This window comes from Myotis daubentonii, chromosome 18 (genome assembly GCF_963259705.1).
Source record: "Myotis daubentonii chromosome 18, mMyoDau2.1, whole genome shotgun sequence".
Classification (NCBI taxonomy): Eukaryota; Metazoa; Chordata; class Mammalia; order Chiroptera; family Vespertilionidae; genus Myotis; species Myotis daubentonii.
In genome coordinates, this window is record NC_081857.1 from 39256432 (window position 1) to 39268899 (window position 12468).

At 48.9% G+C, this 12468-nt stretch overlaps 1 protein-coding gene across 1 annotated transcript in view; it reads right to left on the reverse strand.

Annotated features, from left to right (window-relative positions):
• EEIG2 (EEIG family member 2) overlaps nucleotides 1-8079 on the reverse strand; it is a 35760-nt gene extending 27681 nt beyond the window's left edge. Inside the window, exon 1 of the mRNA XM_059674677.1 lies at nucleotides 7541-8079. Within this exon, the coding sequence (XP_059530660.1) occupies nucleotides 7541-7677 (137 nt within the window). The 5' untranslated portion in view covers nucleotides 7678-8079. The remainder of the gene's footprint in view (nucleotides 1-7540) is intronic.
• Nucleotides 8080-12468: the final 4389 nt, after the last annotated feature.

Below are 12468 nucleotides of genomic sequence, written 5' to 3' on the forward strand. Positions count from 1 at the left end.
GCTTTCAAGAAATATTTATAAACTGCCTACTGTGCAAGGTTTAGTGGCACAAAAACTTGCTGGTGTAAAATGGCATGACTATAATTTTTACAAAGTAGTTATCCAGGGATGGAGCCCGAGTTTTGAGGACTTATTATTGGAAAGTCACACCTTGAAAAAAAAGACGATGCCTGTGAGTACTATTTTTCTTATTTTTCACATACAATAACCTCAGGGGAAATCTAAAGGGGCCAGGTCTCGTGACTTGTCTAGTGGTGTAAAATAATAACGGATGTGCATAAAACTTGGCTATAAGGATGCTCACTGTAGCATGTTTGTCAACATGCAAGTACAGTACGATCCCATTTCGGTTTTTGAAAAAAAAGTATGTGGTGTGTGTGTGTAAGTGTGTGTGTGTGTATATGTGTGTGTTTGTGTGTGTATATATATATGTATATATACTGTATATGGATCAATAAAGACTCCTAGGTTATCTACCAAAATATTAATAATCGTGATTATCTCTAGTTGTTTCATTTCTATGCAATTTTTGTCCTTTTCGTTTTGCTTTCATATTTTCTAAGTTTCCTACATGAATCTATATTGCTCTTGCAATAAGGAGAACAGTTTATTAAAAGGAAGTACACGATGTGCAGTGAACTAAAATCTTGAGAACATGAGCACATTCTCTGGCCAAAGACAAGAAAGAAATCCCTTCGGCTTGTTTATAAAGTAGAAGAGGAGATACACAGATGTGCTCATCTGTTTCCCGGACACTCCCTGGATTCCCATGGGTTTTTGCACAAGCCCACGTGAGTCTAGAAGAGTATTCAATTTCGGGCACCAAATAAGATGGACAACATAAGGCAAACTTGGGAAGACCCCAAAATTCAGGAAATTTTTCTTATTATTCCTTTTATGACAGCAGACCAGAAATTAAACCTGTTCTAACAGTCTTAATAAACCTAAAAATGCATTGAACACTTTTACAAAGAAAGAGCGCTTTGAAAAGATTTAATAATGTAATATTGTGTCTTTGAAAATTCTCCAAAGCTTTTCATTAGGCAATAATTTGCCTTCAGTTTACTACAATTGAAGAATGTGTTTTCTGAATGTTTTTCTTGTTGTTAAGCCTCACCCAAGGATATTTTTCCACTGATTTTTAGGGAGAGTGGAAAAGTGAGGGAAAGACAGAAACACTGATGTGAGAGAAACACATCAATTGGTTGCCTCTGGCATGAGCCCAACCAGGACCTGGGTTGTTGGAGGAGCCTGCAACCAAGGTATGTGCCCTTGACCAGAATCGAACCCAGGACCCTTTGGTCTACAAGCCAACGCTCCATCCACTGCGCCAAACCAGCTAGGGAGTTTTCTGAATGTTTTATTAACTATGGTAAAATCTGATTACTTTAGCAACATTTATTAAAATTAATCCCTTGCCCTGACCAGTTTGGCTCAGTGGATAGAGCGTTGGCCTGAGGACTGAAGGGTCCCAGGTTCGATTCCGGACAAGGGCATGTACCTTAGTTGCGGGCACATCCCCAGTAGGGCGTGTGCAGGAAGCAGCTGAATCGATGTTTCTCTCTCATTGATGTTTCTAACTCTCTACTCCTCTCCTTCTCCCTTCCTCTCTGCAATAATAATAATAATAATAATAATAGTAATTAATCCCTTGTAGTCTTTATATTTTTCCTAACCTCTTCCCTGGAATACCTTCCCAGGAGACACTGGACCTTCTAAAATTAACTTTCACTAATATGTTTAAGAAGGCAAAACAGGACACTGATATAATATTATATGCCAACTGTCATTGAAAAATAAAAGTAAATAAGTAAATAAAAGGGCAAGATGGTGTAAGGGAATTCTAGAGGGAAAGTTCAGGAAGCAGGCTTAATTACAACAGACCACAATCTTAATACACAATAACTATTCTCACCAGGCTGTCACCTCCACATAGCATGTTAAATACATAACTCACCGCCTCATCTCCTCCCCAATATATTACAGTCCCTCAACGAAGCAAAAGAAAGCCAAGATGCTTCTGGACTTTGTGACTGTCATGTCATCAAGCCATTGGTCACGGCATTATCATTTCACCAGCCACTTGCAGAGAGACCTCCAGTACAGGTTCTTATTAGCACCTGCCTGGGTTATTTTAAAAGACTCCTAATTTGTCCCCTCATTTTAATCCAGCCCCATTCGAATCCAAAGAACATCAGCACACCAGCCAGCTTAAGAACTGCTATGATGGACACCGCTGTAATTAACTAGCTATTAATAACAGGAAAGGAACAAAGGGAAAGCCAGACATTGTAGGCTGTTCCCTGTAAAACATTGTGGGAAGGGGACTGGGCAAAGGGAAGAGAAGTAAAGCTGGGGTAACCTGGAAGGTGCTGCCTGTCAATCACACCTGGGTCAGAGATGTTGGCCAGAATGGGCGTGGCCACGGCAAGGGCGGAAGATGTGGGACACATAACCCCCAAACAAAGGTTCACTCTTGTGCTCTCGGCTCTTTTGGGACTCGTGGGACTCTGGGCTTGTGGGTTCTTTGCTCCTGCTTCCCTGCATTCGACCCACATGGCCATGTGGACCCACAGGCAGTGGACTAATGGACAGTAACTAGCCTGATGCTGCACTGGGCCCGGCTCCAACATGGTAAGGAAACTCTAGACCAGTGGTTCTCAACCTTCCTAACGCCGCCACCCTTTAATACAATTCCTCATGTTGTGGTGACCCCCAATTTCACTGTTACAAATTGGACATAATTAAAGCATGGTGATTAATCACAAAAACAGTATGTAATTATATATGTGTTTTCCGATGGTCTTAGGCGACCCCTGTGAAAGGGTCGTTTGATCCCCCAAAGGGGTCGCGACCCACAGGTTGAGAACCGCTGCTCTAGACACTGGCTTTGCTTCTAGCTGTACTGAAACAGGAATTTAACTCCACAAAAAAAACAAAAACTTTCTACCATAACTCACCCTCCCATGGGGGACTCCGGAAATGCTCATTCCAATGGCACCCCAAGAACCCCACTCCCACTAGCAACAGGGAAAGATGAGGCACGTTTTCCACTGATAACATAATCACATTACAGTTTACTGCAAGGATCTTAGCTGAACTCTTATCTACAAGCAGGGGAAAGGAAACTGTACAATGACATTCTAAGTCTTTGTCTTCTGCTCTGTTCAATGGGACTCTGCAAGAGGCTGACCAACTCCCACTGGTGACTAGCTCCAGCTGCCCCCGTCAGTGGGAATTCATCCTCCCAGCATGCTCCCCAGAAAGGCTGGTAGGTTTTCAGTAACCATTACCGTTGTAAATAAACTCTTTAGCTTCAGAATTTCAACACTAGCATATTGTCCGATCCATTGATCTGGCACTAAATTCTTCTGTCTCCTATTGTCAACAATTACCCGTCACCTATGATCCAAATTAATCAAATAGAGGTAATTCCTTATAGACTTTTATATTTGCTGTACTTCTCACAGCCCCTGACAGATGCTAGGAACTGGATAAATCAGCAATATTAGGTGAAAAATGGATAAGCAGCATCTTGAGCTTTTGCACAAATCTATATATATAAAAGTCTAAGCAACCAAATGACTGGTCGCTATGACACGCACTGACCACCAGGGGGGCAGACACTCAACGCAGGAGCTGCCCCCTGGTGGTCAGTGCACTCCCACAGCCAACATCCCACAGCGAGCCAACCTCCCGCAGTCCCTCTCCCCCGCCCCCTCACCGGCCCTGATCAGCCCCAATCGCCGGCCAGGTCAAGGGACCCCACCTGTGCACGAATTGGTGCACTGGGCCTCTAGTATATTTATAATTTCCTAGGAACCTCTAAGGTTTTTCTCTAACAAAATAAATTACTTTTTTATGTAGGCTCATGCATTCAGGGTCCCCAAGACCTCTCCCAGGTTCAGTGATCCAGCAGGAAGACTCCTAGGACTCAGCATACAGTCAGGCTCATGTCTAAGATTTGCTACAATAAAAGGAATCAAGCAGAATCGGCACATGGGGCAAAGTCCCGAGAAACCAAGTGCCAGCTTCTGAGAGTCCTCTCCCAGCGGAGTCACCTGAACACAATCTCTCCAGCATCCAATTGTGACACACGTGCTCTCGCAAGGAAGCTTGTTAGAGACATGGCGCCTAACGCTTTTTTTTTTTTTAGGGCTATTTACAAAGGCACCCTCTGCCTAGCACAACTCAAAATTCCGGACCCCAAGGAAGTATTCAGGGCAAATCACACTGCAGTCTAGGCAAAGCAAGCCACTCTGAGGTTTAACACCAAATCAGTGTAGGAATTGCTGTCCATTCATGTTCTCAGGTGCCTGCAAAAACAGTGCAAGCAGCCTTTTCTAAGGAAAGTGGTCTTGGGCCTGCTATGTAGTTCATCTCCTATATATGGGAGAAATATGACAGTTGTGAACTATATTTGATTTATAAGAGACAAAGAAAGTGATTTAAAAAAATTAAAATATAGCATTTAACTACCGATGCACTGCCTAGACTGGCACCTAGGGATGAAAATGATGCAATTCTTAAATCATGCACATCCTCTCGGTATTTTGGGTTTTTTTCCCTTGTAAAACGAGGTACACTCTTCAAACCTAAACTTTCATAGCTGGCAGGATAAGGACAGTAAGTGGAACAGCTAGATTCTGGAGACAAACCTCTGGGCCAAGCTCCCGGTGTTCTCTGTGAGTGTTCACTGGGTGCCAGTGCACCGGGGGCTGCTTTAGGTAAGTGATCTTACAAAACCCTCCCAATAAGCCCCTCCCGCCAGTGGTGGTTTCTAGTTTACAAATGGGAGCTTCGGGAGACTAAGTAACCACCCAGGTCTCCCACGGCAGAGCTAGGTTTTAGGCGAACATCCACCCAATTCCAAACCTTGGCTCTTAGCTTTACCCCAACCACCTCTACCTCGCAAGGCACAGGCTCCTTATCATGGATCATTTCCCTCCAAACTAAACGGGGGTTTTGTTTGTTTGGTTGGTTATACAGAGCACTATTCTTAACCTTTCTGACTTTGGTTAAAGTCAAAATTTCAGCTGAAAGAGGAAGGGGTTCAATTGAACCCAGATCCTCCCTCACCTTTTCCCTTTCCAACACATGCAAATTACAAATCAAATTATACCCCGGCTTGTTCAGGCCATTAGGAACCTCCCAACTCAGCAGCGCACACAGTATTCTCCCTTATCCGGCACAAATCTGTTTGAGATTAGTATCAGCATCTTGGCATTTCACTTACCAGATGTGGGGACCTTGGGAAAGTTAGTTATGCTTTCTGAGCCTCAGTTTATTCATCCACAAAATGGGAACCCCTAGATCAGTGATGGCGAACCTTTTGAGCTCGGCGTGTCAGCACTTTGAAAAACCCTACCTTAACTCTGGTGCCATGTCACATATAGAAATTTTTTGATATTTGCAACCATAGTAAAACAAAGACTTATATTTTTGATATTTATTTGATATATTTAAATGTCATTTAACAAAGAAAAATCAACCCAAAAAATGAGTTCACGTGTCACCTCTGACATGTGTGTCATAGGTTCGCCATCACTGCCCTAGATCATGGGCTTGCTGTGAGAATGAAATAAGATAGCATATTTAAAGGGCCCAGACTATACATGATTACCTACATCAGAATAACTGATGTGAGAGAAGCAAGCCAAATCAATAACCTGAGGGAGGAAGGAGGTGGTAGGGAAGGACCCTGACCACCAGGTGTCCCCACTGGCCCAGAAGGCCTGTCTAAAAGCCAGAAGCACAGGTGGCTGCAGCAAAACAGGGTAAGGTGCAGGGGAAGACTGTCACTTGCACCTACAGGACATTCAAGAATTGACTTGGCTTTTCAACACCTTCACAGCTGACACAACATTTGTCGCACCATTCTAAGTCACACTGTTCTCTTACCCGTGTTAAAGATGACTGCAGTATAATTATTTAGCTGACTAGCCACAGATTTGTCAGAACAGTTTAATTTTAAAAACTACCCTCAGCTGACCATGGTTTTTATTTGTTTTTAAGTTGATTTCAGAGAGGAAGGGAGAGGTAGAGAGAGAGAGAAACATCAATGATGAGAGAGTCGGCTGTCTCCTGCATGCCCCCTCCTGGGGATGGAGCCCACAACCCACGCCTGTGCCCTTGACTGGAATCGAACCCGGGGCCCTTCAGTCCACAGGCCGCCTGCTCTATCCACCCAGCCAAACCCGCCAGGGCTGACCATGTTTTAATTCTGAGAATCAACAGTGCTTCATCTTTGGCTTCGGCCAGCGACGCATTACAATTTCTGGCTTCCGAAGGCTTCACTATTGCCACGGCAGACAATTTTCTGGCCCCAATTCCACAACCTATTGACATGATGCCCTTTATGTTATTAATAGGATGGCAGATAAAAGGGAAGCAGGGTATTTTTAGGGTAAAAATAAAGTCTATGAACAGTAAATTTAGGCAAAAGAAGCATTAATTATTAACTTTTTTTCCTTGATCGCAGGAACTTAACAGTTCGTTTTTTAAAATGCTGTACATGTTCTGTTTCCTCCAGGAACACTAGCTTAGGGTAAACCTGTTAACGTACGAGAAGCCCTGAAATTACTCAAGAGCGACTCCTGACTTGCTTCTGCAGCTGCCAACGCCTGTCCCCGAGGCGCGGGGGTTCCTTCCACAGCGGGGGCGGGTCTGGGCCCTGACCCCGGGCTCTGGGTCCTCACCCCGGGGGCCCCTGGTGGCCACTTGGAGGGGGTGGTCCTTCAGGGGCCGGTAGCGCAGGACTGGAGCACGGACTGCGCCCGCCGCCCGGGGAGAGCACCTGCCCCCAGCGCGGCGCGACCGGCCGGGCCCTGGGCTCCGGGGCCGGGAAGCCCCGGGGAGGAGTCAGGCTCAGCACGGGCTGCGGTCGGCGCCGTCGCTCTCAGAGCCCAAGCACTCGGGGTCATTTCTGTGAGTTTCAACAGCAGCCCAAGTTCCACGCTGCGTTTCGCAAACATGGAAACGTCTTAACAGAAACCAGCCCGAGCCGGTTTGGCTCAGTGGATAGAGCGCCGGGTCCCAGGTTCAGTCCCGTTCAAGGGCACAAGCCCGGGCTGTGGGATCGATCCCGGGTGGGGGGCGTGCAGGAGGCAGCCGATCAGTGGTTCTCTCTCATCATTTACTAGTATGTTTCTCTCTCTCCCTCTCCCTTCCTCTCTGAAATCAATAAAAAGGAGAGAGAGGGAGAGGGAGAGAGGGAGAGAGGGAGAGAGGGAGAGTGGGAGGGAGGGAGGGAGAGGGAGAGGGAGAGAGAGAGAGAGAGAGAGAGAGAGAGAGAGAGAGAGAGACCAGACCAGAGCATCCTCTTCCTCGGCCAGCGCTCGCCTCCCTAGAGAACGGAGCGGACCCCGGGAGACCTGGGCTCGGGAGCCGGAGGAGCCCGGCGGGCTCTGCAGAGCGATGCCCGGCAGCCGCGGGCAGACGGTCCCCGGAGAGACGGTCCCCGGAGAGGCGCTCCCGAGGCCGCCGCGCTCGGGGGAGGCCGGGCCGGGGTGCGGGCCTCCGGGGCTCCGCGGGCGCCTACCTGGGGGACTCGGCGCTGAAGCTGCCGCCGTCCAGCAGCCGCATCTTGCAGAAGAGGACGCCGTTGACGAAGGGCACGGAGGAGAGCTCGTCGAGCTCGAAGTCCACCTTAAACTTGAACTTCTTCTTCTTCATCATCCTGAGCGCCAGGCGCCGGCGGGCGGGGGGCGGGGGCGGCCCCAGGGGGCGCGCGGGCCGCCAGCGCGTCAGCTCGGCCGGACCCCAGGCCCGCGCGGCCCCATGACCGAGGCGGCGAGCGGCGCGCGGGGGCGCGGCGAGCGGGCGCCGCGGGATGGCGGGGAGCGGGGCCGGGGCCGCGGCCGCCGCCTCTGGCCGCAGTCCGGGCCGGGGCGCGCCGCGGGTCGCTGGGGCGGTGGGCGCCGTGTCGGGGCGCTGCTCGCCGCTCGCCGCCGCCCGTCTGAGACCCGGGAGGCGACGCTCCGGGAACCGCCGCTCCTCGGGTCCCGGGCGCCCCCAGCGGCGGCGGCGAGCGGCGCAGCTCCCGGCGGAAGCGGGGGGCCGAGCAAGGAAATGGGGGGCGGGCGGCGCTCCTCCGGGAAACGAGCCGCGATGGCAGTTAGGGCGTCACGTCGCCCCGGGGTTCAAAACAGGCGAACCCCACCCGAAAGGAGCTCCCGCTCCGGCTCCCGCTCCCTCCCGGCCTTTCTTGCAACGTTGCTCCGCCTCCCGCCCGCCCGCCCCTCCAGCGGGGATTTCCCCTCGGGATGGAGAGTCTCGGGCAAGCAGGATCCATCAGAATCTCCAGGACGTTGTTTCCACCCAATTGAAACCCCAAAACTAAAATTCGCCGTAGGTACTCAATTCAGGAGCCTTCTACACAAAGTGAGGACAAGGGAGGGGCAGGCAAAAGCATGCACATGTGCTGGGGCCTACCCGCCCAGGCGCCCGCCTGCTCCAGGCCGTTCTCTGGTTTGTACTGGAAATCTGAAGGGGTTAAAAATAATAGCTTCTCTTTTCAGATGTGGCTGTGCACACCGAGAACTAAAAAGCCTAAAAACAAAAGGCTCCCTAGATGCACAGCAATTCCCTGCCGTCTGTAGGCAGGTACGTGTATTTTTCAGTGTATGTTGCCTGCTTGGTTACATGTTCGTTTTCAAACGGAGTTATGACTGTCCTTTTAAGTCAAAGATTCCCGTTAGTAATCTCTGAAAGGGTCTAATTGAAAAGGTTCTCTTTCCCAGGTCAATCATTTATTAATGCATTCATTCATATAAAAAATATATTTGTTAGTCCTCACCTGAGGATGCATTTACTGACGTTTAGAGAGAAAGGAAAAGAGAGAGGGGGGGAGAGAGAGACTCTGATAGGCCACCTTCTGTCTGCCCGCCCCCACCAGGGATCAACCACAACCTAGGTATGTGCCTCACCTGGGAATCAAACCCTCACCCTTTTTGGTGTAGGGGAGGACACTGCAACCAACTGAGCCACCAGGTGGACTATATAAAAATACTAGAAGCCCAGTGCATGAGATTCGTGCACTGGGGGGTGGGGAGGTTCCTCAGTCTGGCCTGTGCCCTCTTGCAGTCTGGGACCCCTCGCGCCTTACCACCCACCTGCTGGCTCCTTACCGCTTGGCTGGCTGTGTGGAGGCGGGAGAGGCTCCTGTCACTGCAGCTGCACTTGCCAGCCCTGAGCCCAACTTCTGGCTGAGCTGCCGCTCTCCCTGTGGGAGCGCACTGACCACCAGGGGGCAGCTCCTGTGTTGAGTGTCTGCCCCTGGTGGTCAGTGTGCATCATAGCCACCAGCCCTTCTGGTCCTTGGACCCTAATGGTTGCTTAGGCTTTTATTATATAGACTAGGGGCCCGGTGCACGAAATTCGTGCACTGGGTGGCGGGGGGAAGTGTCCCTCAGCCCAGCCTGACCCCTCTCACATACTGGGAGCCCTCAGGCGTTGACCCCCATCACCCTCCAATCGCAGGGTCGGCCCCTTGCCCAGGCCTGACGCCTCTGGCTGAGGCGTCCGGCCCGGGCAGCAGGGACCCACAGCTGCAGCGGCCCCACGATCCTGGGCTTCGCTTTAGGCCCAGGCAAGGGACCCCTAGCTCCTGGGACTGCCAGCTTCGACCGTGCCCAGCTCCCATCGCTGGCTCCACCCCTACTTCCTGCTATCACTGGCCAGGGTGGCAAAGGCACCTGATTCTCCGATCATGGCTGGGGGGCAGGGCAAAGGCAGCCCCAGGGCCGCCTTTGCCCTGCCCCCCAGCTCTTAGCTCCCCCCTGGGTTTCCGATCACTGTCAGTGGCAGGGGGCTTCTTCCTGCTTTCCCTTTCGCCTCCCTGCATTGTGCCTACATATGCAAATTAACAACCATCTTGTTGGCAGTTAACTGCCAATCTTAGTTGGCAGTTAATTTGCATATAGCCCTGATTAGCCAATGAAAAGGGTAGCTCGTACACCAATTACCATTTTTTCTCTTTTATTAGTGTTGATTTTTTAAAAATAATATAAAATCTCAATCACTGGCTAGACCCAAAGATAAAGAAACAAAACAACAAAAGCCAGCCCTCAAGAATTGTACTATCTAGTGAGAGAGCCTTATGTAAATCAGTCATTAGAAAACAAAACCTAGCATCAGGGTGGGCTCTTCAAAATGAAGCAATTTGTCTAGAACTCAGAAGATGAAATGATTAATTTAAGTGAACCATTTTCTGAATTTCAAAGAATCACCGGGATTTGGCACAGAGGGAAAGGGTGTTCCATGTGGAAGAAATAGAAGAACCCAGGGGCAGAGTTAGGATTTGGGGGTAGGGGTTGGTAGTGGGTAAAGCTGGTTGCCCCACAGGACAAGGGGAAAGGCAGTGGGAAGAGTTAAGGGGACACTGAGGTTTGTAACTTGGACATCTAGATGGTTGTGAATTCCATTGAATGAGCTTTGGAAGCTGGAGGGCAGGTTGGGAATGGAAGAGATAATGAGCACTTGAACTGTCTGAGAGACAGTTGGGGAGAGAAGGGCAGCGTTAGGTCAGGTGAAAGGTTAAGACTGAAAATATGCATTTGGGAATTAGAGTATTTCCTGTTGGCTGAAGCCCCAAAGGTGGATAAAAATGAGGTACTCTGAAGAACTTTAAGGGGTAGACGGAGGAAGAGGAGCTTGTGAGAAAGAGATTAAGGAAGATGGCCTGGAAGCCAAGAGTTTTAATCATTTAATGTTCATAGTTACTAAGACCTACTATGTGCCAGGCACTAAATGAACAAGACAGGGGAGTGGGGGTGTTTATAAATGAATGGAGGATAACACAGATGTGCAAACAGATCAGAGGGAGGGAAAGAGAGATAGACAGACAGAGATGGAGAGAAAGAAAGAAAGAAAGGAAGGGAGGGAGGGAGAGAATTTTTCATGATCCGTGGAGAGCAGAGGAAGAAGTTTCCAGAAAGTGCTGCATAGAAATTCTGGAGGATTTGGACTGTGAGTGGAAGCAGAGATTGCCACCCCAAATTATGTCACTTGGGATATTGATTATTTTAAGCTGGTTATTTTTTAAGAAACAAAAGACTCAGAAAGAACCTTTGACCCTCCCCCTTAACTGCCTAAAGCAGTGGTTCTCAACCTTCCTAATGCCGCGACCCTTTAATACAGTTCCTCATGTTGTGGTGACCCCCAATCATAAAATTATTTTCGTTGCCACTTCATAACTGTAATTTTGCTATTGTTATGAATCGTCATGTAAATATCTGATATGCAGGATGTATTTTCATTGTTACAAATTGAACATAATTAAAGCATAGTGATTAATCACAAAAACAATATGTAATTATATATGTTTTCCGATGGTCTTAGGTGATTCCTGTGAAAGGGTCGTTCGACCTCCAAAGGGGTCACGACCCACAGGTTGAGAACCGCTGGCCTAAAGGAATTCAGACAGAAAAGCCTAGTTTAAAGGAAGTAAGCTCATCACCTTCTCTTAAACTAAGTGTGACAGAAAGGGAGGAACCCAGCATCTTCTGTGTCTCCTGGTCTCTGGTGGCCCAGCAGGAATTTCTTTACCAAAGGTTTGCTCTTTCTCACCTACCTTCCCTCTGAAGCCCCAGACCGCTGCCTCCCTCCCTCATCTGTGCCTAACTGCCCTTTATGTCCTCAGGGTCCCGTATTCTGTGGATCCCTGTCTGTATATACGTAATAAATTTCGTTATTTTCTCCTGTTACTCTCTTGCGTTAATTTGATTATTAGATCAGCCAGAAGAATTTAGATGGGTAGAGGGAAAATCGTTTTCTATCTCACAACGGGAAAGAAGCTGTTAAATTGAAGATCTCATAGATCACCGATAAACTTGGCAGGAGAAGTCTCCATAAGAGGTGGTGGCAAAGTCAGAGTAAAATGGTCTGGGAAGTAAATGGAGGGTAGTAATGAGGAGTGCATGACTAAAAATTATTTTTTTCTGATTTTTGTTATTGAATGAAAAGAGAGAGGACAGTAGCTGGAGGCGGTGGGCTGGAGCCTTTTCAGTAACATTCAGGAACTACCTCTCCCAGATTCACCGAGAGCCTGCTAGGGCCAAGCACCCTACACGTCCTGGAGATGGGAGATACGGTGCCTGGAGGATACGGGAGCCGATTGGAGAGGAGCTGGCAGGCAGTTGCGGTCCATGTAACCCAGAATTCTGTCTCAGTGATGGTAAACGGAGGCTGCTGTGGGAGCGTATATTGACATCTAGCTAGGAAAGTAGGTTGTGGAACTTTCTGGGTGGGTGACATCTGAGCTGCTGTCTGAGTGATGAGAGTGGGGGTGGGGAGCGGTTTCCAGGAAGAAGCTACTGCCTGTGCAAAGGCTCAGGGGAAGAGAGACCACGTTGCAGGAGGAACTGAAAGTAGTTCAGTCTGGCTGCAACTTAGAATGGGGTGCGGTGCGTGTGGGGGGGGGGGATAATAGGGAGCCACTGAAGTCTTAGAACAGAGGAATCATATATT